This window comes from Eucyclogobius newberryi, unplaced genomic scaffold, assembly GCF_026437365.1.
Source record: "Eucyclogobius newberryi isolate DKJ021-1_F unplaced genomic scaffold, fEucNew1.0.hap1 SCAF_21, whole genome shotgun sequence".
NCBI lineage: Eukaryota > Metazoa > Chordata > Actinopteri > Gobiiformes > Gobiidae > Eucyclogobius > Eucyclogobius newberryi.
Genome location: NW_027315846.1, coordinates 23,919,992 through 23,944,848, shown reverse-complemented (window position 1 = coordinate 23,944,848; position 24,857 = coordinate 23,919,992). Strand labels below are relative to the sequence as shown.

Genomic DNA, 24,857 nt, shown 5'->3' with positions numbered 1-24,857 from the left:
TAAGAAATGGGGAACATAGACACCAGGTGACATAGGTATCTGCACCCTAAACTGTCACGCCCCTTTCCTTGTGTGTGGATGTGGGCGGAGTCTGCTGGAACCACTCCCCTGTGCTCACTCTGCTGTCAAGCTGTGCAGGACAAATACTCAGTATACACCATTACCTAGATGGTGATTCCCAGTCAGGCGATGATACTTTCCAGGGTTAATACTTTGGCTCTTCATCTCCTGTGTCCTGGCTCCTGAGGCCAAGACTTTCGCCCTCAGAGGCAACCGTTGGGCGTTACAAAAAATAAATTGAATTGAAATTGAAGAGTTCTTGTTCCTGTCAGTGGCTCCTGAGGAAAACCCTGTCAAAAAACTCTGTACTTTTGCAGTTGGTCTTGAGTGTATTTTTGGATCCAAAAACTAGCCTAGCCTTAAAACTAACTTTTACTCAATTGTAAAAAAAAAAGGAAAAAAAAAAACTAAATTAAAATTAAGTATTTGATAAAAAAATGTATTATGGCCAAACAAATTTGTTCTATTTATTAAAAAAAAAAACACAACAGTCTTAGATGTTTTGTTTTTGTTAGATGCCCATCATATTGCAAGTTCAGATCAGCTACAGTTTAATGGGTGTACAACAATAATTAACAATAATATAAGGTTTAACTGATTATCACAATGTCGATGGGCGAACGCTTAACCCACTGCCAGTTTTGCCCCCAGTAGTGATAACATTATGCCATTTTGACTCACTCAGTACAGCCTTCCCTGGTTTATTTCCCAACAAAACAGTCCACGAAAACATTTCTGTAGAGATTTATCTCTTGTGCATGTGATGATTAAGGTCTAATGTCTCTCCTGGCAGCGGCTCATCCTCCACACAAAAGACTGACTCCATTGTGGGCCCAGCCAACAAGGGCATCCCTCCAGAAATACATTTGGCTCAGTTGGAACTTATCTGCTGAATTCTGTGCTGAAAATAAGCAATGACTAAAACCGATGCATGCTTTTGTTTGAATGAAAGCGCGGGAGGCATTGGGACCTCTTCATAAAGGACGGCAGCTGGAGACTAAAACCTGGATTCTGGCCTGGGATAGGGCATGTTTTATGGTTCATCACAATGGCAGGGACTATGTGAACATTGGGCTATATAGTGTATCGCTCTTGATATATCGCCATTTGCAATATGTAAATTGGAATATCGCAAAATACTTACACATTCGACAAAGATTGTAGCTACAGCTTCAACTTTTCTCCTTTATACAGTGATACAAAATGTATGACACATTGCCCTTCTTCTTTGTTTTCAGATAAAGCTTGAGACTGGTCTTGCTGTTATGAGGCGCATCTATTACCTTCACTTTTGCTGGTGTAAAAGTGTGTGAACTCAGACTACTTGCTATTTAATACTTACAGCAACACAGTGTGAGGCGACATAGGAATAATGCCTTTCTATTCACCACTGAGTCACTCTACACTAAGCCCTTAGTCACTGGTTCTGTTCATTCTTATTCTTATTCTTCTGAAGTCATGGTTCTTGACTGTAAAAAGGTGGCTTGTCCTCTCCAGGTGAGAAATGTGGCTCCTGTGCTGTGCTTGAGTGGTTAAAGCAGGAGCACATATGCCAGGCTCCATGTGCAGCCGGCCGCAGTGTCATGAGTTTGAATCTCGACAATTATTTACTGCATGTCCTCCCTTCTCTCGCGTCCCCATTTCACGCTGAACTGTCCTGGGTAATAAAGCCTATGAGCAGGGCCGCTGCTAGCCATTTGGATATCTAAGCCTGAGGTGTCCAAACTTGTTGTCCAACATTTAGTTCTTCCAAAATGTATAAAATCAAAAAATCCAATAAGAGCCGTGTCATATTTGTTACGGCGTAGCTGTCGTGATGACACAAACCTCCTGTGTTATTTTAATCAGAACATCGCCAAATCTTTGAAATACATCACACAAACTTCTCTTTGGGCCTTTTTTTAAAGTGAAGGGAGAAGTCTCGATAGCGCCACAGATTCGGCAGTCGGTGGAGGCAGCGGCGCAGACGAGGGCCGATCATTGTCGCTTGCAGCTATATTTATTATTATAATGACATGTTTAGAGGCCCTGTGGAGCAGGCCATACGCACATATGCACTATAATCACATCCTGGAGCATCTTGTCCTTTTGGGATGAATAAAGTGATCTGATTCTGACCCTCAATTATCCACCAGAAAACATGTCCAGGAGTTATGCTGGGTGAAAAATGCATTGATCAGAGCTGGAATAGAGGATTTGACCACCAACCTTCAGCCCAACACAGGTATGAAAGACGCTTTTGGCTTCTTTTACCACCTCTGATACATACATAACGATAACAGCAATATTGTACAGGTTTTTTGGAGTAAACATGAGCACAGATGTTGTCGACCTTCTCCTCTAGTCAAGGACAAGCCCCCCACTGCCCTGCCCTCGCTCCCCAGCGGCGGGGGGGCTGCATTAATGTGCGTTAGCCTGCTCCCCGAGAATAGAGAATAGAATTACTGTGTATATCAGCGCTGACAAGGTTGTGGGTGTCATCAGGGCGAGTGTGGCTGCTTTATGGGGTCACGGCTGTGGACAGTGGAGGCCAGAGAGGGGCTCGTCCTCTATAGGTGTAACCAAGGAAACAGTTAGACCTGTACCATGCAAAATGTTTAGTCCTGAGTTATGGCTGGTTTGATGTTGAGGTTAGACTGGAGAAGTCTTGATGTAGATTCTTTGAAGAGTACACAAGTGAAGAGGACTTTTTTTTTTTTAAATCAATGTGTGCAGCAGACTATACATTTAAGTAGCGTTGTAGCATTTATATTACCATGCGAGTCAGTCCCTTCTAAGGTTTAGCATCACAGCCTGGTGTAGTAATCTATCTGTTCTGCTCAAAACCAGGCCTCGTCCACATGGCATTTGCACGGGAACAGGACCCGTCCCTGCAGAGCATCTGAGCAGGTCACACTGTTTCAGGCCTGTATAAGATCCTGAATGACCCTCAGCAGGCTCTGTACTCAGTTATTACCTTCAGGGAGGAGGTTCAGGGCCTCTCACTGTCACATGAAGAAACTTCAATACTCTTTTGAGTCAGAGTTAAGTTAGTAAATAAGGACAGATTGAGTTGGATTCTGAAACGGCATCTTACTGCAATTTGTATGTCATTTTTAATGATTATGTGTTTATGGGTCCTATTAGTGGGACAGTACATGTCATTTTAATCTTCTACTCTCTGGTGCAATGGTCACAGCTGCTGTGAAATACATGCAGCAAAAACTGTCTGAAAAGGATTCAAACACACGATGCTGTGGCCTAGAGCGCACGTGTGCTATCCACTATCTTTTTAAAATGTTTTCTTATTTACTCAAGAGCTTTTGACATGAACAAACTGAGTGTTCTCTGATTGTAAAGTATTGTAAGTCTTGGCTGGTCATGTAACCAATTACATCGGCTTAAATTCCATCATGTTTGAAGAACTTTAAAGACAAATGTTTAAATGTATTGATGCAAAAATCATAATTTTGCTCTTTTTCATCAGGACTTGCTGCAGAGAACCAGATTGTGTGTTATTCTGTACATCTGTATATTTAGGCCTGAGCCCCAGCAGGACGTAGGGCCTATTGATCCTGCAATGCTGCAGCAACTGTTCCACTGAACATGTTCGATCCCCTGTTGCCAGTGGCGATAGCCGCGGGGGAGCGGTCGTAATCTCCATGTCCACAAGGACTGAAGGCACGTTAGGACCTCAATGAAATGCAGAGAGCGGAATACGACGCCCCGGTTGCCTGCGAGGGCCGTTCGATGTCGCTTGTGGCTTTAATTTGTATTTATATTCAAGTCTATTTTCATTCAAACACTCGCTTTTATGCATGTCTTTATGTGGTTTTAAGTGTTTACTGTTTTTCATTGTTTTATGCATCACATCGCCAAAGACAATTCCTAGTTTTATTTTCTTTATTGACAAACTTTTCTTATTCTTCATGAACCAGCAACATTGTCAAAATATAAAGTTTATTTTTTATTTACTATTTGTGTTGCTTGTGATGATAGGCATTTTTTTTTTATTTATGGGGATGTGATTTTGTAACAGTAACAACAAACAAAAGCTGTTCAAATATGCCACAGAGTGAATGTCTCCACTGTGGGACCAATACAGTTCAATCTTGAAGAATAAAAGAATGAAATACAAAAATCAGTTTATTCTGTAAAAATGAAATATTTTAATTGGTGGTTGAATGATTCCTTTTTGCAATCTTAAAAAAACAAACCCATAATGTTGCATACAGAAGGAGACAAACTGCACACCATTCCAAAACCATTACCATTTATAAAAATAAAAGGGAAACATAATGCTTTGCTTATTGAAAATAAACCAAGTTAAGACATGAACATCGTGTGAGGCCATTTTCAATTTCCCTTCAACAATTCAGATGCAACTGAACAGTTTCGACACAGGATGATTTATAAACGGACACAGACATTTCTTGAATGACATTTCAAATTGCTTTAGAATTTAAATTTTGGATCACAATTTGCCGTCAGTATAAAATTTATTTAATCACTCAGACTGGGCATTCAAGATTTAAAAATGGTCTAAAATAGAGTTAAATGTTATTGCTAGTTACAGAATGCATGGGTAAAATTGGCATCAATTCACATAAATTGGAAAAATGAAGTGTCAAACATTTCAAAATAGACTAGTGACCTCAAGGCCCAAGGCCCAAGGCCTCAAGGCCTCAGGGCCTCAAGGCCAGGTCCGAATGATGCCAAAACATTCATTACTCCCATTTTACATTTACTTAAAGGTGCTGCACCTCATTTTTACGGTTTAAGTGAAATACAGAATTAGTTCATTTGAAACAGTTTTCCACAATCAGAATCTGAAAAGGTTTATTGCCGTTGTCAATGAACAGAATTCACAAACATAAGAACTTGCTTTGGCGATTCGGTTCAACATAAAACGATGAACAATGATAAAAACACAACAGCTCTTCACAACAAGCAGCTAACAAACGTTAGCATGCTAACAGTGCACTTCCTGGTTTTCGGAGAATAAAATGTTCTACAATTAGATGCAGACAGCACACAGTGGTCTCATTTCCACCCTTCCTGTGCTGGGGCAAAACAGATTTTACTCCATGACATGGGAAAAAAACAAAAAAACAATTCTGGTACAGTTCCTTCAATATTGAGAGTTGAAATTTGAGATTTTGTAATTTTTAAAGCAATTTGTCAAGGTCTCCTAATTGATAGCTCTTAAAAAATGTATGTTTCAAACGTCATTGACCATAAATATGTCAATACAAGTAATAATGCATTCTAATAATATCAATAATATTGCATGGGCTGCAAATATAGACATAAGGCGAGACATTTTGAAAATATATGTTGAATTCATTGTTCACAGTCCAGTGTCTTGCAAGTAAGATTTATCATGATTTAAAAAAAAAAAAAAAGGATGTTAGATTTTTTATTTTATTTTACACTTTGGAAAAGCAGACAGAAGCAATGTTGACTTTTGCTGTGTAAAGACTTTATAAACCAATATACTTTATGATTATGGAAAAACAAAAATACACTTTCGGCACAAGCAAACAGTAGTTAGGCCAAGAGAGCTGTAACATTCAAAAAGAAAAGAAAAAAAAAGCACAATTGCAATCGGTTTATGGTTCATTTCTCAGTTTGAACTAATCAAAATATTAAGCAAAAAAACCCCCTGGATTGACAATATTTGCATTTAGTTTTTTGTGTGATTTAGTGTTTTTTCTCATTTTTGGAATTGGGTTCAAAACGGAAAACGCAGCTTAAATGCTTCTGTTTGCTTCACCAAATTTAATAAAATTCAAAACGCTTCATTAGCGTTTTCGAAATTATTGGTAGAAACCTGCTGGAAATTATAACGACAAAAATAGTTGCTATGGATCATTTATTTGAAAAGGGCAAACAGGACTGGCTCTGCATCACACATGTCGCCATATTGGAATGAAATTATTAAAAAAAAAATTGAAAAATAATTTCAGGCACGCATTTTTTTTTTTTTACAAAGGCATTCACATCCAAAGGCATTCTGTACATAGTATTTACACAAACACACAGTCATTCATGAGTAGTCACTTGTATATGCGTCTGTTCTGAGAGGCACTGCTTGGCCTCGCCCAAACCCAACCAGAACCAGAACCAGAACCAGAACCAGAACCAGCCAAAGCAAATACAGAGAACGCACTGGTCGATGGCAACGTGTGAACCAACAGTAAACGTGGACTTATGTTGGAGAATGTTCACTTCATTAAATGTATTTTGGCTAAAGTTATAATGGTTTGTGTTAAGAAGCAGGCCATTCATCTTTTGAGTACATTTGGACTTATCTTAGAGGATTTGCCAAAATAACTTTATATTCTACTTTAAGAAATTTTGTGTTGCACTTGACAATTATATATTTTTTCAAGCGGTAAAAACTATTGTACTGAAATTATGTACTGCAATCCAAAAAAATAAAAACATAAAAAAGGGCATAGTCAGAATTTACTCAGATAAATATCTAGCCATTTGAATTTATTTAAGAATTATTTTTATTCCCGAAAAAAAACTGAAAAATATGAAAAAAAAATGAGAATATTGTGCTGCTTTTATTCCTGGAAAAAGTTGGCCTATATTTTTTTCAATTGGTAAATAAATAAAAAATATATAAAAAACAAGTACTCTCCATCTTGAATGAACTCACATTCAACAAAGACATTCGATAACCTGTGGTAGAGTTAAAACAGAAGCGGCATTTTGTCAGCAAGTAAAAATAAATAAATAATAATAAGTTGCAGAGTGTTCACACATTGCCATGGCAACCTGCAGTTCCACATTTCCACATTTGTCTGCGGTGAGGCTTCCACGGCGGCTCCTTTGATCCCGCCCCTAGTCCAGAACCCTGCGCTCTAATTGGCTGTCGGGCTCAACAAAGCAACAGGGACCAGAATTGCGCTGGAATATAATGGAAAAATACATTTGAATGATCTGAAGTGAGACGTCTGAGTTACGGACGCTCCCATTGGCTGTCGCTCGTCCACAGAGAAAGCATGCAAAGTGGCTCTTCCCGTGTCAGAGGTGATGAGAATAAAAGCTTCACAAAAAGCCCCAAAGATGATTCATAGATTTAAAAATGTGTTCATATTAAAGAAAAATGTCACAAAAGGTCAACCCTAAGAATTTAATATGTCATTTCTGATTTATATGTCACCTATAGTATTGCAACTAACGATCATTTTAGTTGTGGAATAGTCAGAGATTAATTTTTTTTATTCGTCAAGACTTTTCAAATTTAATGTTTATCCAAATAAAAGGTTTACTGTGACTTCTAGCTGGAAAAGATGTATGAATTAAGTGTTTTATTAATGAAAATCAGGAATTCTGTATTATTTTTTTAAACTTTCGAGTCTGTATAGTCCAGATAACGATTACTTAAATACTACAATAATTGGTGAAATGAAAAAAGTGATATATAAAAAAAATCTAACAGTAAAATTGTGACATTCAAATGACTCCTTCATAATTCTTCATTGTAGATTTGATTTTTAAAAATGCTGAAGAAAATTAAGATCGACATGTGATACATTTCCTACTGTATTTGCTTGAACTATGGAAGCCTTACCCAGACAAACTTAGACAATCTTTATGTTTCAGAAATGGTCCGACTCTCCAATCCAAAAGCTTTGTAAAAAAATAAAATCAACAAAAATAAAGGAATAAAGGAATTCTTTAGGCAGCAATATTGGTCTCAGTGTTATTACAATTCTGCTTTCAAAAAAAGCATCCACACAAAAGGAAAAGACAGAATGATGCGTCCTCCTAAAATGATCATGATCCAAGCTTGTTCGCGGGGAAAATGGCGGATTTCTTAAAGCAGAAAGTTCTTTTAAAGTCTTCTCTCCCCACGTCTCAGATTGTTCTGTTCAGCAGACACTTTCACCGTCTTCCAGGAACTAGTCTGGTCCGAGGCTGAAGTGGGGATTTTGTTATAAATGTCTCATGCTCCAGACGAGACTGAACAGGAGGCTGCTCAGACGGCGGGACAGACACAAGCGAATGGGGCAGGAGGGCGCTAATGTCGGCCAAGCCCCGGGTTTCCATAGCAACCACACCGACTCGGCCCCAGAGCCGAACGTGGAGTGTCCTGAGGGTAGTTTTGTGTCTTTCATCCAAGCTCATTTATGTTACGGAATTTTTAGATCGTTACATTTTCACAAAAAAATTATAAAAAAACTAAGTTACGAGTTTAAAAAAAATAGATGGTTTGATATGGATCGTTTTCAGCCGATACAATATGTGATATTTGGCTTCAGCAATCACAGATATTTGCCAATAACTATATATATATACATATATATATATTCTAATTCATAGCAAGGCCCACAAATTAAATTCAAATTTTAGTAAAAATAAACACAGAATGCATCTAAAATGATTTGTGGCACGATTGTGTGAACATACTGACATATTTTTCTTCTTTTCTTCCATTTTTACTCATACGAGTTTGTTCAAAAAGTCATAAAATATATGAAATATCAGAACGAACTTTAGAACAAATAAGATTTTTCTTTTTAAATCTGCAAATAATAGTCAATATTGGCCAAAACGATATATCACCCATCACTTCTTAAAAAAACTGAAAAAGAAATATTAAAATGGCTCAAAAAAGTATCCCACCACAAGCCCAAAGTAGCTTCCACAAAGAAGAATACGTCTTTCTTTCTACTTGTAGATTATTAATACTTCAATTTGATTTTAAAAATGACATAATAATGATAAAATGATATAGAATCCGATCTTTTAAAAGTAAATCTGTTCTCTTAAAAGTAAAGCACACAAACCCAGAGCTAAAAAGGCTTGAAAAGACACAAAACCCCTTCATTGTCCCCCGGGCGCCGGAGCCGTCCTTCACGTCAGTCCCGATGCTACCAGCGGTTGATGATCTGATTCATGTAGTCTTCGGTGGGCAGTCTGGAGCCCGCCGTCTCCTCCGTGCGGCCCCCCGCCTCCTCGGCCCCCTCGTCCCGCCCCTCGGCCCCCTCGTCGTCCTGGGGGGAGGAGGGCCACAGGTTCACGCCCAGCCCCAGGCCCTGGTGGGACTGCTGCAGGTGGTGCTTGATGCGCTGCTGCCTCCGCTCCTGCTGCCTGGTGTACTGGTAGCGCTGCTGGAAAAGGTCCCTGGCGTAATCGTACAGCTCCATGTCCAGCTCGTTCAGCTCCTCGATGCGCTGGATCTGGGGACGAGAGGACATTTTTACACCAAACGGAGGACAAACTGCCTGATTACTCTTTTCGGAAAGTAACCGAAGTACTAACAACTACAGCTCTACAGCTACATATGGAAAAGTAAGAGTAAAAAGAAAGTATTTTGCACAGATTTTGAGAACTGTGTAAGATTCACACATAAAATTGAGCAGATTTTACGTAAACAGTTGCAATTCCAATTAAATTCCTCATTTTTGTAGTGAATTGTACGTATATATTTTTTGTTTTCTAAAAGCTGGAGCTGGAACTCATAATCTTCCGTCAGGATGTCCCCATGAACGCCAAAATAACACCTCAAACCAGTTCAAACGTGCAGTAGAGTAGAAAGTACAGATACCGCTCTCAAATGTAGTGAAGTAAAAAAATAAACGATACCTAAAAACGGCATTACTTTCCACCACTGACTAAAAAAAAGAGGAACTGTAATCGCTCAGGGACTAAAAAGCCGGTTCTTCCCACTTCTTACACTTCTCCTCATTTCAAATAAACACCAGCAGAGGATAAACCAAGTATTAGTTTGGGTTCACAGCTGATCTGCCACAGTCAAAACCAAAAGACACATTTCTATCGACAATACATTATATCAAGGAAAAAAGTGACAAAAATGAACTAGGGCTGCTAACATTGAATTAGAAAACACTTATTGATGTTGTGTCCTTGGAAAAAAACATTAAACTCTAAATTTAGAGTTTGTTTGCAGCCAATTTAAATCAATTTAGAGTCTAATTTGATTTAAATCAGCTGCAAACATCCTCGTCGTTACCGGCTGCTTCACTTCTCAGTGCCAGGAGTCTTTGCTTTTAACATTGTCAGTGTCATTCTTCTGTACTGTAAGTGCCTATGACAGGTTTTTACAATTTTCTACTTTATCTGGTGTAGTTATCCTGTTGTACATATAAATTATAGTTTCACACCAATTGGGTAGGTATTTGTGGAGAAATGACAGGAAGTGACATCACACTTGGGACATTCTAGTCAAAGTTTATGGCTACATTACAATAAAATGTTTGACTCTCTAAACATTAATTCAATAAAATAAAGTCGCTCTCATATATTTTAAGTTGTCAAATTAAAAGAGGTTAGTTTTTGCCCAGTGTTTGCTAAATAATTTCCTTGTGTGATGTCATCAATTACAAGCAGGAAGTGAAATTATAAACCTAAAAAAATTGCTATTCTGGGATAACATTTTTATATTTTGAAGGTACAGGTCAGATTTGTGTGTTTTTCAGGGTATTTTTAAGCAATAAAAACAGCGTTAGGGAAATAAACGCTAGATATATAGAAGTAAAGCCAAACTGTGGAACATGTACATGCACCTTTAACCACCAGGAGTCAAGACTGAATCGTTTTTGCCATTTTGACACACAAATTGTACCAAAGCCGAGCAGTCCGAAGTGTATAATAGTGACTAAACGTGTGCCATGTTAGCGTTTTTTTTTACACTGACGTCTCTGACTTTGTGTATTCAGCGTCGGAAGGCAGTCTCCGGTGTGATTTGAGTTGCGATTGCTGAAAAGAATTTGTGTGCAAAACAGATCCATCAATAACTGCTCCAAAATTATATGTTGATGAACCGAGAACGGGACGCGGGCTGACAACACAATTTGAAGCTCGTCAAGGCGATGTAGCGCCGCGGAACTGTCATCCGTCCTTTCAATCAGTCTCACAACAACTCGTTCTTTTAAACATCAGTTCCAAACGAGGTTGTGGTCCTTCCGTGCGAGCGGCGAGGTCATTTCAGAGCATCCACGCGTGATTGGTCCACAGCAATGCAACGGAATGGTTTTTGCTTTCTTTCTGTGAACAGTTTAATGTCAAAAACAACAGAAAAAAGAAAAAAACAGCTGCTTAAAATAGTGTTTTTTGTCCTCTAAGTGGCAACATGGCTTCACACATCACGGTTTTATTAAAGTGGTCACTCAGTCACTTATGGGCACATTCCTGTCACTGCAGAGGAGCTATAAATAACAAGTGGTGTGAGAAACTGCATGGTCCATTTGTGGGTAAAGATAGTGTTAGCGAAGGTCAGATTTAACCGGTATTTATTTATGTATTATTCTTATTATTATCATCATTATTATGGATGGTGTGTTTTGTGTCTTTACAGAGCACTCATTGCTAGATCGATAAAGTAAGAAAAAATATGTCGAGTTGGCAGCTTTTTCCCACATAGTGTAGAGTTGCCTTTTTATCTCTTCTATTATGTAAGGAAAAGTACAGTTTATGATCTCCATTAGTGCTTGGAACCTTTCACAATTGGGGGGAACCGGTACTTGAAAGATACCTGGTGAACAGGCCCTCAGAGGCAACCGTTGTTGTGATTTTGGGCCTTACAAAAGTAAATTGAATTGAATTGAATTGAACAGTACCTTTTCCTCTATTCATCGTGATTAACAATAAGAAATGATGTTCTTAAATTACACTGAACACCAATTCTTTGAGGATAAAATGGCCAAAAAAACTTCTAAACTGTCAAGAGAATTTTTCCCCCCATATCAATCTCATATAACAATAGTATTTATTTTTTGATACTGTAGTGGTATTTAAAGGCACAGTACGTCACTTTCTGAAGGTGGAAAGTCTCCTGCATGATTCCATGGAACTAGAAAGGTAAAACCAGACATGGATTCGTTTTATCGCATACTGTGGAATATTATTGTTAAGGGACCAACATTTCCATTGAATCAAGCAGGAGTATGAGTCAGGTCTGTGGAGATGCTGCTCATAGAAAGGACGCATGTTTTTCAGTGCAAAAAAACGACATGCTTTTATTCAACACTTTTATGACTAAAAAGTACTGGGGCTTTAAACCTTACTTTTAAGACGGTAAAACATACAAATTAAATGTGAACAGTGCCCAGCTTTAGTCTCTGATGAACTCTTGATCTAAACTTTTGGTTTATGCATGTTTTAGGTTGAGTTTTAGTAAGTTTGGAGGGAAACCCACCGAAAACCCCCAGCCCAAACACTGAACCTGAGACCCCCTTTGTTGTGAGGCAGGAATGGAGTCACTGACCGTGGCATTGTCCAGGTCCACGCCGGCCGCTCTGGTGCTGTTGTACTGCATGAAGGGCCGGATGAAGCGCAGCCTGAAGGTGCGCTCAAACAGGAACTGGGTCTTCCTCTGGTACTCTGTGAGCCCGAAGAAGGCCATGTCCCGCAGGTTCTTCTTGGCCGACTCCAGGAGGAGCTGAGCACGCTTCTTCTCTGGCACCGTGGACATGTTATAACAGCCCACGAGGCTCAGGTCTGCCAGCATACGCACCTGCAGGGACACAGCAAGAGCAATACAACATCGGATCTTTATTTAACTGCCCAAGAGCCCAAGTGTTTGTGGCTGAACTAATCCAAAACATCACCAATGTGTGTCATTTTGTCCAGTGTCTTCACCAGACTGCAAAAATCAGCAAATCAATGAATTGGTCTGGCCCTAATTAAGACTGGGCAATATATCGATAGATTTTAAATATCGATTTTATTTTTGGCAAGATATAAATTTGGCCATATTGTACATATTAATTAGCTTGTGATTAAGTGTGAATCTCAGATGGAGGGTGTTGTGTTTCCTCTGACCCAAAGTGAGATCTATCCAGGATTTATCTGAGGTTTAATTTCACTCACATTTGCGTTTACAGGAAAAGCGAGGCAACTGTGGCGCCAGTGCTACGTTAGCTTCTTTCAAAAACGTTTTCCCTGTGTCCGTTTTGCGTCCCGAGAGCTTTGTGTGACACATCTTTGTGATAAATGTGCTCAGAAACGGACCTAAACTAACTCCAAACTGCGTCCTGCGGAGGACAGGGGCTTGTGGGCTGTAGTCTCTCTCACAATGTCAGATGTAGCTACATTAGCATTAGCGCAGTGCTAACCATGGGTGCTAACACAAAGCTAAGCTGTGCTGGATGCGCTGCTACATTTTTGTCCATAACGCCAGGCCCTAGTTCTATTGAATAGAAAATGTACGTTTGTTTGTATCAATTAAGTCTTTTTCCATTCCATACAACTAACTATTACATCACTAATTATGTATTAGTCGTTATCATTTTTCATTTGACATGTAATTCACTAAATATCAGCGTTTGTAAAGTCAAAGCATGAGCGGATGGAACTAGGTCTAGTCACACACAAAAGCATGAATTCTGACAATAAGTGCAAGACTTGTGAACAAAACCAAATATGCTGAATAGCTTTGGCATTTCCATCTGAAGCTGGTCCTACTCATGAATTAGTCTATTGTTTCTGCCAAGCGTGACAAATCCATTATTAACTTGGCAAGTCGAGAAATGAATCGTGTTTTTGCCGTTTTCATCGTCGCACTGGTCCTGCAGTCTGCGTGTTGCATGTGTGAAGAGAGAAACATAACCTGCAGTAACGGCCCTAATGCACAGATGAGGAGGAGGAGGAGGAGGAGGAGGAGGAGGAGGAGGAGGAGGAGGAAGACAAGATGGCGGGTGTGAAGAGAAGGTGTGAGCGCTGGCCAGTGGAATGTGTGCGCTTCTTCTAGACACATCTGGCCACAATGCAAAGCCCGAGAGATATTATTTAGTAAATGTCACGGAATTCTAAAGGCTGGTTTCCACTGGTTCACTTTGGAGCGGACCCAAAGTGTCTCCACGGTGTTAAGTGAACCGTATCGGGCGTGTTAAGTGATCCAATGTGGGCTGTGAGAAGTACTACCTCACAGAGCGGTCTGGCTCGCTTTGGCTCCAGAACGCTTTTAAGTGACGTGATTGGATAAGAGAGACGCAGACTCAAAACGCTAAACAGCAGATGTAAACAGAAAAGAATGAATTAAAAAAAGCATTCAACATCAGATAAACTCAACGCACAAGACAAAGAAGAGAAGTAAATTACCAAATAAGCTGATGCAAACAGGAAGTAGTTTCTTGTTTATGCTAGCTTTAGCCACGTCTCACAGCGCCACAAACTTGGAATTACTAAATGTATTTTTGTGAATCCCTGAGAGTATAATTCAGGTACAATTTAGATTTTCTTTATTGAGAAAACATTTGAAGTGTTTGGGGACTTCTGCGAGCCAGGACCTGAGAACTGGTGTGTGGGGCCGGGGCCTTAGCGACGTGTATGTTGACTATTTATTATATTTAAAGTGCGTATGACAGGTTTTTACCATTTTGGAATTTACTTTTTCTGGTGTATTTATACCTGTTGTACATATAAATGAGAGTTTCAAGCCAATCAACAAGCCAATTGTGGAGAAAAGTTTAAAAAAGGTTTGTAGGAAATGACAGGAAGTGACATCATACCAGGGACACTCATTCCATCCAAAGTTTATGCAGACTTTACATTTTATATATATATATATATATATATATATATATATATATATATATATATATATATATATATATATATATATATATATATATATATATATATATATATATATATATATATATATATATATATATATATATATATATATGACAAATATATGAGCGCACCTTTATCTTGCTGAATTAAAGTTTAGAGGGTCAAATAAAAGTGTGTTCTTAGATGAGTTTATGAGTGGTTGCTAGGTTATTTCCCAGTGTGATGTCAAATTCTAAACCTAAAACAATTTGATATTCTGGGATAAATTTGATATATATTTATCTTAACTGCATTTTAGTTCACCGAGTACTCCAACCTGTACCTGAAGTTTAAAGTATGGTATGTAGGAATACTTTAGAGGTCTAACGTTGTGCACTATGTTTTATAGACATCAGTTGCTGTTATAGACTTTATTTCTCATCACCACCAACAAGAGCAGCTCTCTCCCATTTTTAGAAATTCAATATAATTTACCAAAAAAACCCCTCAAGGACAAAATATGGTTATTTTTAACAGTAGTAAACAGGAAGTAGAAAATTGCATGAGCTGATTTTTTGTGTGCGTGTTTTTCAACTAAATTAAAAAAAAAGCACCAGCCGGTATTATGGAAACCTCAGGAGTAAACTAAACTAAAGGGGCGCACAGATAAAACAAGATGAAAGAGCAACTTTTCAACCCCCCCATGTTCAGTGCAAGAACAGACCAAATGATTTCCTTTGTTGTAGTTTTGTGGTGGAAATAGTTTGCTCTGTCTTCATCTCTACTAAAGCTGCTGTTGTTAACCTCATTTGGTGATGTTTTCAAGTATGAGTATGATTCGTCTGTCTGACCCAAAGTGCACACGGGCCTCACCTGTCTGTTGTTGGCCAGGTTGTAGGGACAGTCCATGAACTGCTGCAGGGTGCACCCGGACCAGTCGGAGCCCTCGTAGCAGGACGGCAGCTCCTCTGGCGTGGGGGTCCGGCCATCGCACATGTGCAGAGAGGTCTTCCACGTGGCCCCCCGCTGGACGTGTCTCCATTCGCTCAGGTACCGCGACACCGGGTCCCTCAGCAGCGTGATGTAGTAGAACTTTCTGTAGAAGGACACAGGGAGGGTAGTCATGAGATACATGTAATCTGGGAACTGTTTTTCAGGCATAACATTTAAAAACATTTATTACACCGGTGATTCTAGAGCAGAGTACTTTAGACACAAAAATGAGGCCGCTGTGTGCTGTCTGCATCATCAAGTTTATGCCTCAACCTGGAAGTAAGAGCAGCGTTCTGATGTTGATGTATGATGGCTGTGTTTGGTGCTCCAGTTTCACATCGGAGGAAAGAAAAAGCTGTTCTAAAGCCAAAAAATATCCATATTTCATTGTAAACTGAAATATAGTAATGGAAACAGGTCCATTGTGAGACAGGTTCTACTCTGACAATGTTCAAATCTAAGCTAAAAACAGTTTTGTTTAGCTGCGCATATGACATTCATTAGTTTAGACAATCAGTTGGACTGATTTAAAAAGGATTTAAAAAGGAGTTGGACTCCGAAAACACGTTACCCTTTGTGGCTAGGTGTTTATTTAATTATTGATTTAGTTAATTTGAGTGTATTTCTGTTTATGTAATTTCTTTGTGATTTGAATGCATTTTTCCTGCTGTGAAGCACTTTGAATTGCCCTGTGTATGAAATGTGCTCTACAAATAGACTTGCCTTGCCACTGACTTCCTGTTGCAGAACTGATAAGCTCTGCCCCTTCATAGTCACATTTCACTGCGGTTTTTATTTTTGAAAAGTGGCTACATGACATTTTAGAACATGTAGTGTTGGAGTGTTACTTTTTCAAATAAGCACGTCTAGGTACAGATGTGGGCGGGGATAGGGGGTATGTGAAAACACGACTTTTCTGAGCACTGGAGCCTCTGTTGCAGGATTAACTCAAACATGCAGGAATCAATCTAAATACAACTATGAGTAAACTGATGACGAGGAGACGGCTTTGTAACAAGGTTAAAAACTCATTAAAGTGGATTTAGCATAATATGTCCCTTTAATAATGATTCTATCAGACACAGCAATCTGCACATGTCAAGAGCGCGCCAAGTGCCCCAGGACGAGTACAACGCAAATGGGACCAGACCACATCAAAAACAGGAATATTACATCGGGAATTAACTTGAAGTTGGACAAATTTGTCTGACTTTGGACCAATTGGGACATTTGTGTTGGAGTTTGTGTCTTAGTTTTATTTTTATATCTTGATATGTTTTCCTTTTGTCTTTTTGTCTCTGGTCCTGTTCTGTGTTCTTATATTTGTTAAGTGTATTAAAAGTTTGAAAAATACAAACAAAGAAAATAATAAAGAAAAAAATAAACTATGACCAAACCAGGTCTAAAACAGAAATAAATGCGACTAAAATCAACTGATTAAAACCAAGATGCCTGGAATGATAACAAACTTTAAACTGTGATATATTGCTACAGAAAATATCATGATAAATATCAATATTCAAACTACAATGCCAAATGACACACTCCAGCAGGATAATCCAATAAAACTCTTTTCTAAATCAACAAATATCACACAAAAAACCCCCACAAAAAACATGAGCTGCAACAGATAAAAAGCAGAGTGAAACAGTTCAGAAGTTGGTCAGTAAGTATCCGTAGAAGTTAGCTCAGATCTCATCACAAGACAAAGAAAATGTACACATGATAAATAATGAAAACTATTTACTGAAAGAGCCATTATCTTGACAAGCCTACAACTTCATGTCTTATTTTAAAAGTACAAATTGTCCACTATAAAGAAACAGTCGCTGCAAGCCTCATTGTGATATTGGCGAAGTGGTGAAGTGAATCTTTCCTTCCCTCTGGGACCATTCCAGCTGAGGACTGTAAGAGGGCTGCTGTTCTCATACTGTCCATGTGGTGGCACTGTTCCACACAACACTGCAGTGATGAGGAATAACACTATTGTAGTATCTGAGCAATGCAGAACACAGAAGTATATATCTTCAGAAATGCGTGTTTATATTATGTAAATGCAAACAGATTGAGATGAATTACTTTTGCATTTTGGGTAAAGTTAACAAAGCAGGTGGGTGGTGTTGAACAATGAGTTTAATCACGAATAAATAACAAGAGCTTCAGTAGAATATAAAATAAAACTGACACCAACAACAAAGGGTTTTACAGAAAAAAAGCTTTATGGACCCAATTAATTCATGTTTTCCTAGGTATTTTTGTTAAGTAAAAGTGACACGCAAGAGAAGATTCAAATATAGTACATAATTATTTCTAAAGTTTTTCTTTATTCACAATCACATTTTGTACTATATTTAAAATAATAAACTGAGCAAAACCAACATTAAAGTAGAACAATTTACTTTTATTTAGCTTTTAAATAGGTTACGATTTAGTTGGCTTCTTAAAACTGGCGAGTTATATGTTAAACACTTTTAAAAACAGTATTTGTATATTGTGAACAAACAAATATTGCAGTCAAGTAATTCCTTTCTATAATTTCTCTATTGAATAAGGATAAAATCTATTTTAAAATGTATAGAACAAGTTTGAAAACATAATACCTTTCACTTAAGCCAATTCTTTATTAGATCAAAAGTATTATCATCATCTTTATTATTATTATTCTATCAAACTGAATTTCTTGTTAGTTGCAAATGTATTTAATGATGCAAAATGTCAAACGTTTCTAGAGCTTTGACGTCTGTAACGTGTTGATTTTTGGATCTTTTAACATATAGAGTATATATAGAATAGAGAATAAAGGTTGGATTGAAGATCACCACATTCTGTCAGAAAAGAGCAACGACAACCCTCTGTTCATGAAGCAGTTTCCTTCCTTTTTCTGGGAAGAGACGGCAGCAGTGCAGCGCTAACTCTTTCATTAGCATTTTCCTCAATCAGGTAAATATTGGCCGATATCGGCCCTGGGCCTGTACATCTGTGCCTCCCACGTCTCCCCCCGTATAACTCCACTTCTCTCTCTTTCGCGCTCTCACAGGTCTCACCCCGGCTCCAGACGTGCTGCTGTCTGTCCAAACGAGCCGGTGTTGATCGATTCCGCAGCGCTAATTAGCACCAGGGAAGTGAAGGCCAGTTTAGACAGCGCATCGCCTGGCCTTTTCCTCATGATCCAATCACAAGTGGGCCAGCGCACACATGGGACGAGACCACGGCCGGCTCCATGCAAAACAAAACCAACAAAATGATCTGATTTTCCTTGAAAAGAAAGACCCTTAAGACCAGGAGTTAAGACTGGGAAGCCTATATTTGTCTGGCTTTCTTCAACACCTTTTCAGAGCTTAAAGGTCCCATATAACACCAAATAAATGTATTTTCTGAGCCATGACGTGTTATTGTCTCTCACCAAAAACATCATTTGGGTTGTGTTTTCTTTCATTTATGTTTGAGTCATCTCGATATTTAAACCATCACGCTCTCCAAAGCTGAAAATGTTCTGTTACTCCTTGTGATGTCATAGGTGGTAATCCAGGAAGTGCAACCTAACATTTAAGTCCTCACACCTTCACAAGATTCTCATCATTTAAGTGCACCAACTTCTTAAAAAACTCGTCTGCAAAAGCGCTTGAGTGCATCTCAAATGTGACACTGGCAGCTAGTGTTTTGAGCCTCATTCAAACTGCTTCCCTCCACAGTACCAGCAACAGTCTTTTTTATGAGCTCAGGAAAAACTGCGCTCATAAAACTTCAACAATTCACACAAGATAATATTAGCCAGAGCAACGAAAATACACCCTAAAGCCACGGCAAATCTAGCAACGTCCAAAACACACAGGGCACAGCAGGCACCAATCCGGTCCGGACTTAGACCGAGCCCCTCCAGATCTGGCACGGAGACCCCGCTCAAACCGCGGGGGATCACAAACAATGACGGGCCAAAACCCTAAATCCAGGTGCAAGCTGGGAGCGCCATGGCAACGAACCAAACACAAACTCCAGAGCTGCAGCGGTGCCTTTTAAAGCCTCATTTGGTGACGCTGGAATTTATAATGTTACAGGATAATGTAGTATAATGTACAGAAAGATCGACGTAGGGATAAAAGTGAAAAAAAGCAATAGGTGAGATGTCTTTTGGTAAGAATTGACAGTTCACATCTTGTCCAAAGCGCTGCCATCGCATCAGTTACTAATTTAAATTGAATGAAATCAAATAAAATAATGTAATAACTAACAGGACGGGTCAGGTGGGCTCAGAAGATCGGGCCGTTTCCCAAAGCCTAGACGCCTCGCCTTGGGTCGGATCTGGCGTGGTAAGACATCCAGGTCATTAGTCACTGCCGCTCAAGTCGTGTTCTGATGTCCATGTCCTTTGTTTGGAGAACATGTGACTCATTTACCAAGGACACATTAGTGTAGCTGTCGCTGCCTCGCATAATGCAATAATGCACTGTGATGGAGGAAAGGATGGAGAGTGGATGTGTATGGGTTTTTTAAATCAATTCAAGTTTCATTTAAGTAACTTTACATTTTAATACGATTTAAATTTAATTAAAAATAAATAAAATAAAATAAATAAAATAAATGTACCACTGTAGATAAGGTTCAAAGCCCAGAACTTCTGTCTTCTTGAAGTATCAACCCTTTTCATGTTCAGTTTTATGTGCTGTTTTTCATAACTTTCAAAAGTGAACATACTCCTGCATGATCCATTAAGATACTAGAATACTAGGTCTTAGATTTTACATTACTGAACAGAGAATACGCCGTGAGATTCGGATATTGCCACATTCCAACCTTTCAAGTCACTCCGGCCAATTTATAGTCATCAATTCACAGATAGAAGACAAACCCCTCTCTTAGGACAGGTGGGGGACACTGGGGGCCCCTGGAGCTGACGGGAGCCCTACATTATGGAGATTCCTCTGGCGACATTATCTGGATTCCTCTCACCTCCCCATAGAGCCTGAGTCTGTGTGTGTTTGTATGCACCAAGGAGAAGGAGACTACGCCTATTAAATCAGCGATGACATTTCCCCTCTTGGCTCCGGTTCCTTTAAAAAACAAGCCGTTGTTTGGCCCCGGTCGGCTCCTGAAATGCGCAAGACTGAAAAACACCAACTGGAGAAGGATAGAGAGACGAGGGCAGCGGGAGAGGGAGGAAAAGAGGGGGCGGAAGAGAATTTCAATTAGTTTTCTAATACTAGCAAAGCAGCAAAGGCCCCAAGACCAAAGCGATTCATCAAAGTTATGGCTACTGCTGTAATGAAGGCTCGGGCACATTACAGGCTAAATAAATAAATACATGACATTCTCGCACGCACACAAGACGGTGGACGCGCTAAGGCTGAATGAATGATGCCAAATGGGGCGTTTATGTGGCGTTACAACTTCGCATCGGAGATATTCACCTGTCGTGATGATTTCTGGGCCTGACACGCAAAACCGCCGATGCTAAATATGGGCTAGCATAAACAGCGGGGCCAGTTTAAGATCCCCACTTATTTACACGTTTATGGCACGGAGCTAGCTTATCAACAGTAGCGGCTAGCTGCAAATGCCCCTCCATTAGCGACATAGCGAGGGCGATCCAGGAGCTATTTTAAAAGCGTAGTTACTGTACGAGGAGAAGAGTTAATGTGCCCCGCCTTCGTCGCCTCTGCGCATTTCCTGCCAACGCGAGCATCTGATAACGGCTTCCAAATACTTGTTCTATTTCCAAAGCACTGATGTCGAAACAGATTTGTATGTGTGGGGAAAGTCCACTGGTTGGGGAAAGTTTATGGGGAAAGAGAGAAGTGTCTGAATGTTGTCCAAAAACGTTAGAAATGCTTGAATGTTCGGTCCTTTAAGTTCTCGGGCTTCACCGTCAAATTTCATTCCGGTTGCCGTGTGTTGGATGTGAAATTGTAATTACAGAACCTGTTATACTCTGATGGACTGGAGCAATCGATTGTGCAAAGAGCCATACAAACAGCAGTAAACACCACAAGTTTCAGCTGCATGGTAATAACGACATATTCCATCTTAAATCGTACGCAATTCATCATTTGATTTATCTAAATCTTGCACTGTCAGATGTCTAGACAAGACAGGGCGTGAAACTTTGTAATTACAGTTTTTTAGAAAGATATTTGATGAAAATTTAAGATACAATGCACATTTGTAACTGTACAAAAGTATGAATAGTTGAAAAATAACTGAGATATTACTTGCTAAACCAACACAATTATCAAAAGTATTTTAAAACACATTTGTAAGAGTTTCATACATAATATAAACCCATGGAGACGGGATATTTTGTTTCCGTATTTTCCGGACGATAAGTCGCACCTTTTTTCATAGTTTTGGCCGGGGTCCGACTTACTTATACTTATATTTATACTATATACTTATACTCCGGAGCGACTTATATGTGATATTATTTGTTATTTTCACACTTGCAACTGCATTTCATACTCCAGTGCAACTTATATGTTTTTCTCTTCTCTATAATGCATTTTTTGGCTGGTGCGACTTATACTCTGGTGTAGAGCTGGGTTGAAATAATCGATTTTCCGATTTTTAATCGATTCGCATATTAATGACCGATTATCGATTCGTACGTCCAAAGATCGATTTTTAATTTTTTTTTAAATAAAAATTATTTTCTACATTTCCCTCAGTGAACTTCAATCTACCTTCAAGAAAGATAATTCAGGACTCCTGGATGATCTTTCTTGAAGGTAGATTGACCCTTAACCTTTTCATCAGTCTTCCATCAGTAACTACCAATACTTGTAAGATTTACTGTTTAATATTGATATAATACTAGTTTTAATATGTTGCTTCTCTACACAGTCATGAAGTGGAGGAAACGGTTCAAATACATTTTTAATTTTTAATAACATTAACCCCCGGATTGAATCGAAATCAGATCGAAATCGGAGCGAATCGGATGGGATCTGAGAAAATCGGAAAAAAATCGATTGAAACGTAAAAATCGGAATTGAATCGATTCTTGAAATTTGAATCGAAACCCAGCTCTACACTGGTGCGACTTATAGTTCGGAAAATACAGTATTTACGGCAGGCATTTTATTTTGAGAACTGGCAGCTTTTACAACCTACTTTAAAGGAGACATATTGTGCACATTTCCAAGTGCTTAGTATTACACTACAGCATACGGAGACAATTATTTTACATTTTGTTCATTGTGAATCGCAAAATTGATCCAAAACGGCACAATAAAAAGAAGTGGTTGTTCAAAACATCATAAGTGACATATCAACCGGAACAAGAAGCGGATTGTCATTTACATGTTTTTATTGTTGAAACATAAGAATGTGGAAAACCCTTATAACTAACTATAATAACTCACTATTGCAATTTAAAATGTCAAAAAAATAAGACAATAAATCCATGTTCGTCATAGATTACAACAAAATAGCACATTCTTCTTAAACACAACCGTTCAAATTGCAATTTCACCTCAAAGTCACTCAAAAATGCAGCTTTAACCTAGAGTTTATAAAAGTGCTCCTCGTATTGTTGTATTTTGTACTTGGGACGTTAACATTGTACACGTCTTCGCTTTCACCTTTAAATCCTGTCAAATCCAGACTGAGGTATAGTAGTTGCGAGACGGTGCCACCGGGACTGTGTCAGACTGGTGGAGGTTTTAAGCCCACCGCGGGTCCTCCACGGCGACCCCCTCCAGCGAACATCTGCTGCCTGTCAGGCCCGAGAATGGGATTTTCACAGCGCTCAGTCATCAAAGTGGCATCTGAAAAAGCAGCACGCCACACGCCTCACCTGTTATGACAGCTATTAGGTTTAAAGGAGGAGGAGGAGCGGTGAAATGATCTTTAAAGAAAATGATGTCAAAAAGAACGTGTGGTGGTGGGTTTGTTTTGATGTAATAGTTCTTGTAGTTTAAGTTCCGGTGAAAAACAGTTGTGGAAGTGAAGTGGGTTGTATCTGGGTCACAACTGTATGTGCTTGTCTGAGGTTTGAACCGGTGATTGTCTGGTAAGAGGGCCGATGCGTAACCCACTGCAACAAGAGGATTCTAGATGACAATAATCCTAAAACACCAATAGATTTCAAGCAAAAATCATTTGGTTCTGAAATGATATGGCGGGAAATTAACCACAAACATTTTTTTAAACATTACTTTTAAAAGGTGGACTTTTCTGGTGAAGGTCTGCCATCCTCTCTCCTGCTTTTGACTGTGCCAGCATTACATTTCTCCATCTTGCTGGAAACTGATGGAAACTATTGTATCTTTTCCGGTAATGTAAATGTACCGATATCAGCCAAGTTTCACCAATATCCGTATCGGCCGATATAGAAAAATGTGACGATATTTAGGTTAGGGTTAGGGTTTGCCTAACCCTGAGCAGATTAATGAGTGGAAATGTAAATAGAAGAGAAATTAGGCCGGATATTTACACAACTGAGCTAAATAAATTCTGTTATTAAATTAATTTGTGATCTTTACTACAATTTAATATCGATTTGTGGATTTTAAAATCAAATATCAGTTATCGGCCACAACTGCAAGCCAAATATTGATATTGGTGCAATCCCTATACTGTATTTCATTATGGGATGTTTTAATGCTCCAAAATACCTTGGAAAATCATGCATTCCTACAATGAGCGGTTAATTAACTGACATACTGTGGAACTGACATACTAACATCGTATTTAGTCTGATATAGCCATTACTATTATTGTTATAGACATATTTCATCAATCAGCCCCAGGGCAGCTTTAAAGTGTGACAAATAATAAACCAAATTGTTAGAAAAGTGCTTAAGTTTTACGTCCTAAAACTTTACCATTTCATTTTACATTTCCTACAACTTGCTCAAGGACATTTTAATCTTAACTTGTTTCTGATGTTTCTTATCCAATGCATCTGTCGTCTTATGCTCAGTCACCAGTTCACTCCTTTTAACCTCAACTTTAACATTTATTGTTCTAAAACTCCAATACCAAAGCTCTAAATGACATTCTTCCTCTGCTTCCTCTTACCCTGTCCACTTGTCTCTGTGATTACTGTGCTTTGTGGCGTATTGTGTTAAAGGTCTGGCCGTCGGACACGTGCCCACAAACCACTAAGTACCCCGGGAGGCTCCTTACGCCAACCATAACTCTAATACTTTTCCTTCCACGTCAACTCTACTCAGCGCTAACCGGATGATTAGATGCCTTTCTTTAAGACACCTTGCAACGTGCCACTTGACATTTTTAGCTTTTACCGCGCCAATTAGATGTGTTGGTGACATTTTTTAGTGGTTACAAGT

The 24,857-nt window shown here is 39.0% G+C and overlaps 1 protein-coding gene across 1 annotated transcript in view; it reads right to left on the bottom strand.

Annotated features, from left to right (window-relative positions):
• Positions 1-8,824: 8,824 nt before the first annotated feature.
• Positions 8,825-24,857, bottom strand: part of hs6st1a (heparan sulfate 6-O-sulfotransferase 1a) — a 96,866-nt gene continuing 80,833 nt past the window's right edge. Inside the window, exons 2-4 of the mRNA XM_072457771.1 lie at positions 15,451-15,673; positions 12,287-12,535; positions 8,825-9,239 (exon numbers count right to left, since the gene is read on the bottom strand). Coding sequence (XP_072313872.1) covers positions 8,931-9,239; positions 12,287-12,535; positions 15,451-15,673 — 781 coding nt within the window. The 3' untranslated portion in view covers positions 8,825-8,930. The remainder of the gene's footprint in view (positions 9,240-12,286; positions 12,536-15,450; positions 15,674-24,857) is intronic.